Source organism: Phytophthora infestans, genomic scaffold (genome assembly GCF_000142945.1).
Source record: "Phytophthora infestans T30-4 supercont1.69 genomic scaffold, whole genome shotgun sequence".
NCBI classification, from domain to species: Eukaryota; Oomycota; class Peronosporomycetes; order Peronosporales; family Peronosporaceae; genus Phytophthora; species Phytophthora infestans.
In genome coordinates, this window is record NW_003303690.1 from 334,703 (window position 1) to 340,702 (window position 6,000).

Consider the following 6,000-nt stretch of genomic DNA (forward strand, 5'->3'; position numbering starts at 1 on the left):
AATTACGTGAGCATTTTGTATTGGCGAGTTTCAAGACTGGAAAGTGGCCGTGGATCCACTGAAATTCATCTTTTAATCGGTCGGCGTCTTGTCGGAGCTTGGAACTTGTCTGTTGTAAGCCCGAGCGTAGGTGTTCTATTGTCTGTTTGTCTGGTGCTTCAAGCCCTGTATCTCCACTACATGTTTGATTCCCAGACTTTGACACTAGGCCTTCAGAGCGTGATATCACTGGTATCGGAGCTAATTTTCTGCATTTCCTGCGTTTTATGATAGCCTCATGTCTGGATCGAGCGTTGGATTGGGATGGTTCTGAATAATTCGGTCGGTTTCGATAGCGAGCCTTCCGTGTTTGTCGAGGTATTCTGCCGTACGGACTTACAATCTCATCACAAGGTTCAGCCTCGTTGTTCTTTATCCGTTGACGTACACTTAGCAATACATTCTCTAATGTCTCGGCCGTCAGTATCCCAGGGGCTGCAGCTCCTTCTGTATTCAAACGAGCGGTTGTGACTGCCGAGTTGCTGTAGTTAAACATCACGTGCCACGGCAAGTGCTGACAGCATTCGGGGAAGAAATTCAGGATTAACCTTGGGAACCTAAAAAAAGAAGTCAACGCAATAGCAGTACTATTTTTTTTTAATATTAATAGCTCTTACTTTTTCTGAAATAGCCAGTCATACAGTATTGGTCATTTGTTCTGTTTCTTACTACAGTATTAAAATAATTTAATTCAAGATGTTTTTCCAGAACACGCTCTAACTTTAATTCTTGATATTCTAATAATTACTGAATAGTAATGTATTGTTGTTTGCGCCACATTACTGTCAACCTGCTCGATGATCCGCCGGCGCTCCGAGAGTAAGCAGACCCAGCGCGACACCAGCGCTGCATCAGCCTCAAAGGCCCCGCCTTCCTTAAACCGCTCCATATCCGGCGCAGTGGCGTTCGCATTGCCTGTACTGGGGACCACAGCAGCCGCTAAGCGAAGGCCGTTGCAGTCGCAGCATCTTGGACTCGCAGCGCTGGACGCCGGTTATTGCTGCCACGAGCCCATGCAGCTGCATCTGAATGTGGATCGGCGACTCGACCGCCATGTTGTCTGTAGCGTCCTGGAGAATGCCACGGGCCAATTGCTGTTTGAAGTGCACGAAAAGCCGCTGTCGTTGCATCGCCAGCGCTCTCTATTGGACATGACTGAAGTGGCCGTGGCCACCATCCGCATGAGCGCGTTTTGTCGCCGCAAGGTAACGTACTCGTCGTACCCGCGGGCGGAGACGTCCAAGAAGCCGCTGTTTAAGTTCACGATGGCGCAGAGTAGACTGGAGATGGTGTTCATGGACATCATGACAGGCGACACGTGTCGACTCGGCTCGAATGGCGAGCAGGGCGACATGGAAATTTGGATGCAACGTGGCAGTTCGACGGACACGGCCAGACAACCCATCGCACACATGTACCCGGCGCCAGCAGGAACGCCGTTGGGCTACTCGCTGGACATCGCAGAGGGCGTCGACGCCGTCATGATTATCCTCGTGTGCATCGCTCTGCATGACAGTGAACCGGATCGCAAGTGGCGAGCGCCAACTATATTTACCTAATCTATTGAGCTGCTGGAGTCGAAAGCAGGTCTACTGAGCTCGTGTAGGTCCTTCTGCTGATTGTATACTAGAAGAAGAAGAAGAGTGAATGGAAGCTCTATATTTTTTTTACAAAGACCGAAGAAGCTCTGATATCCCCAACACCTTGACATTAAATGGCAAAAAATAGGACCAGGCCCGGTGCACATGAAAATATTAAAACTTGAAAGCCAATGAGATGACCTAGCAACCATATGCAATAAGTATGCTTGCTAGGTAAATACAAAAACGGTCGCAAGACCAGAACATGAATGCTGTTATATTTTACGCCCTGCCATATTAAAGCAGGGCGGCTATGAGATACTACTACATTAGAGGAGATATCTCGAGAAGTTAGGAATTATAGCGTGCTTCAGGTCTAAAAATTAGTTTCGCATGTCAAATCTGATCTTCAGTTGAGCTGACACACAAAACCTTTTTAACCTGGCAAAAAAACGTTCAGGCCGGACGAATGAAGTGCCTATTTTACATCCGAAAAAAAAACGAATTATCGAGTGCGAAATTGGGTGACACGGTCAAATGACAATGCGGAGGACTCTTTATGACAGTATTTTGTCGGCGGGCTGTGCCTTCAATAAGTTCTTCGCTGCTCGTTGCCTTGTACTAATCGAATTTCTACTAAGATCTGCAACTAGTTTCGTGTACCCATTTCTCTCTGGTCAATATCCTCCCGTAAAAGAAGAGGGGGAGGTGCCATTCGCCGGAACCTCTCCGCTATTCGCCGGAAGAGATAGTATTATAAAGTGTACTGTAGCCAAAAACCAAATGGCTAAGGACGAGGTTTGGCGAAATCAACAGCAAGGCACCTTGCGAACGCCTTTCCTTTTATGTTGGTCACACTAAATTAGTTTTCATCGCCGACGGCTGCATTCATTAGCTGCCGGCCAGATTTTACAACTGAATTCAAGTCCTTCCCTCATGAGTGCTCCTGCCAAGATCACTATGCTCAGTGACCTGTGGAACCGTGGTTACCACGTCCTACGCTGCTTTTTAAGTAAAGATGAAGTCGAAACATCCCTCCGAGGTGTTGCTGATCTTCCTGAGAACTGGTGGTTTTGATCAATCGATAACGGGAAGCGAAGACAGGCCTCCCTAGATATGCGTGATACCATTAGCGCCAATCCAGCTATTCTCCGACTTATTTACGAGCGTCTCGTAAAATTTTTGTCGAGGATGTATTCCTCGTGGTCTATTGACAAGCAGTGCGACATTGTGGAGGTTATCCAGGCTGGCGCTCCAGAGAACCTCCATCGCGACTATCAGCAGACCGAGTACGCCGCCGCCATCGAAAAGCATGAATGGGTGCAGTCCACCGTGATGGTGGCGCTGCACTCGAGCACGAAACTGCTTGTTTTGCCAGAGTCAATGATATTCCATGCCAGGATCTCTAATCTTTACTTACTTGGGTATGCTTGGCGTGGCATAGCTCCTATCTGTCATTCGTAGATAAATCTCTCAGATATCCTTGTTTTTACGCATGGATGTTGGTTGACGATCTCACGTATGCTTTATGCTATTCATGGGTACGGTTTGATGAGGTCACGGACCCTGCTGAGTCCCGTTACTGCAACCTAATTACGACAAAACGACAGGTCTTGCAGCAACCTACCAGCCTCCCGTACACAAGAAGCAACCCCCGAAAGCAACACACGGCTTAATTTATTTTAGGGCTTCCTTCTTTTGAGAAATAAAATACCGAAACTGTGAAGCCATTTGACAAATATCACAGTAGCCCGAGAGGAATAGCGGCTCTCGGCGCACAGGACCAAGGCAGCAGCAAACACTTCGACAGCAGTTGCTCCGATCAACTGCCACCGCCACTGTCCCCCCCCCAACGCTACAGCCACAAAGTAATGAAGGCACCAATCTCTCGCGCACTCGAAAGGCAATGGTTTGCAAGTAAATACTGCGCTCTCGCCTCCAGAATACCAAGCAGATAGAAGAATAGCTGGAGAAAATCTCATAGTTTTCACTAGAGCTTATGAATGAACGAGACGAGTCGGCTCTGATGATAGCTCACGAGAAGGAACAGACTATCCGCCTTGCCGCCGCTGCTGGAGTACCTACGCACGAAACAGGCTACATAATATCGTTCTCAGTGGCTCTCAAACAGTGCTGCGAAGTATTAGAGTGCATTTAAATCAGCTTAATACAAAGCTCACAGGAAGAAGACGAGACGACGTAACTACTTAAAAAATCGATACAATTTGGCGAAGGCAACTGCTCGTGTGAATGTGTTATGGTCGCAAGTAGCTCCAAATCAGTCGCCTCTATCTCCTTAGCAATTTATTCTGCTACAGTGTTAACTTCGGGTTGCATAACTATCATCCCCATGATACGAAGCCGCATAATTGCGATATCGTCCGTTGTAACAGCATCTTGTGCAAGTTGGAAGCTGTCCTTCAACACGGAATAAATTTGGGCAATAGTCAGCACACCACACGAAGTTACATCGGGCTGCTTTGGCGACATTAACCATACTTTACTGTTCTCCACTGGATAATCTTCATTCGGCATGGTTTTATCATGCCACTCTTTCAAAAATGGCACAACCGTAGACTTGTAAGTCGCTTCCATCGTATCGCTATACGAAGATCCGCATATTGGCTCGTAGAAGTAGAGTGTAAAGCATGGATCTTCTCTTTTGTAAGCAATAGCGACGATGACGACACCCCAATGGATGTTGCTTAAATGCAGAGGCAACACAAGGTAGTGGAAGCTTGAAATCCGCGACTGTGGTGGTTTCGGACAGCCCATAGTTGGAGAAAGTGAATCAAATGCGTAACAATCTCCCAGCGCATCGCAGATGCATCGAACACTGAAATTGAAAATGACATCAGAGAGCATTCTGTCACGCGCAAGCTATCAAACAAGCGAGTCGACCTTAACAGTGCCTTCATCACCTGATAGTCGGAAAGTAGAACGTAAACAAGCACCCTCGAGCTGTACCACCACTTCGTTTGCCAGCTCCTAATGTTTTTCTCCCGCCGACAGTAAGAATATGTCGTCCGAATCAGTCTCCGCTTTAAACAACTCGGGGTTTGCAAGGATATTGCTCCACTCGGTCGTTTACAGTCATTCCATGTCAGCTCTCCAGGCGTTAATCGTTTTTACCACGTTGTAAAACTCCGACATTTTGAAGACGGCTTCACTGTTGTAACGGATTCGTACAGCAGCCAACAACATTGTAGAAGCAAGTCAGTCACAGCAACACACCGAGCAACACACCGGGCAACACAACAAGCAACACAACAAAAGCTTACCTTATAAATAGTGGCGTTCCACCAGGAAAATATGCAATAATTGCTTCGGTGTTGCTGTCCTGGTGCTCAACCACGGCGTTGAAATACTTCGACTTGGGTCGCTTCTTCCGTTCTGCTTCAATGACCGCTTTCAGCTTAATTACTAGCGGTTTGAGAATCACAAAGTTGTAGACGTAGTCCTTGGGAGAGACAGATTCTCGACAGCTGTGTGCAACACGCGCATTCATGAAATCGTCGTCCAAGATCGTTGGGTAACCTGCCAAGATCTCGCTGACATGATTCTGGTCGGAAGTATTTGTTGCCCACACGATGACGCGAGACACAGATGGCACATTTTTGTCCGGTAACGTAATAACGGCTAGCTTATAAGGCTTTGCGAGTATTTCCAGCCGAGCTTGCTTTAGTTTTTTTCGCTGGTTGCTTCGTGGTTTGGGTTTTGGAATACGTAGCACTTCCAGACGGCCTCCTTGTGTTCCAACTTTTTTTTTATCTTTTCTTGGTCGCTTCTGCCTTTACTGCAGCGTTTGGGGGGGGGGGTAATCATTCTTCACACTGGGTGGTTCTTCCGCAAATTCTACCGCGACCGCGGCTTTTGTCGGGTAATACTTCGTTAATCCGGGCGTCACGCCAGGATTCGCCGAAATGAAAGAGGTGGCGATGTCAAGGTCAATGGATGGAGCTGTTTCATTCCGTGAGGTTGAACTACCAAGCTCACTTCTCTGCGACGACTCGGCCCTTGTAGTATTTCTTTGCAGATCGGACTCACTTTTCTCCATTTCACGAATGAAATTCATAGTTACAATGAGATCTGCTAACTATTGTTTTCCAGGCCTTCAGGGCGGAGTAGAATGCTGGACTCGACAATTCCGCTAGATGTATCATCACAGGTTCAAACACAGCTTTTGCATAGCAGTATTTCTTTTCTGATGACAGAACAACAACGTTGGCACGCTCTCGGCGCCGCATCTTTACATATACGACACGGCGTTTATGCTCACGCTGGGCTCCACCGCCACTTCGATCATGTTTTTTTCTTTAGTTGAGTCATGGGTTGCTTGTTGTGTTGCGGAATATTGATGGGTCGCTTCGGCCATCTCGAC

At 47.3% G+C, this 6,000-nt stretch overlaps 2 protein-coding genes across 2 annotated transcripts; both read left to right on the forward strand.

The window, feature by feature from the left end:
• Positions 1-836: 836 nt before the first annotated feature.
• Positions 837-1,347, forward strand: PITG_18523 (uncharacterized protein; the record flags this gene model as incomplete). Its single annotated transcript, XM_002997591.1, has 2 exons — positions 837-1,258; positions 1,299-1,347. The coding sequence occupies 2 exons, from the start codon at positions 837-839 to the stop codon at positions 1,345-1,347; spliced, it is 471 nt and encodes a 156-aa protein (XP_002997637.1).
• Positions 1,348-2,735: 1,388 nt separating this feature from the next.
• On the forward strand, positions 2,736-3,087 carry PITG_18524 (uncharacterized protein; the record flags this gene model as incomplete). Its single annotated transcript, XM_002997592.1, has 2 exons — positions 2,736-2,939; positions 3,064-3,087. 2 exons carry the CDS (start codon positions 2,736-2,738, stop codon positions 3,085-3,087), a joined length of 228 nt encoding a protein of 75 aa, XP_002997638.1.
• Positions 3,088-6,000: the final 2,913 nt, after the last annotated feature.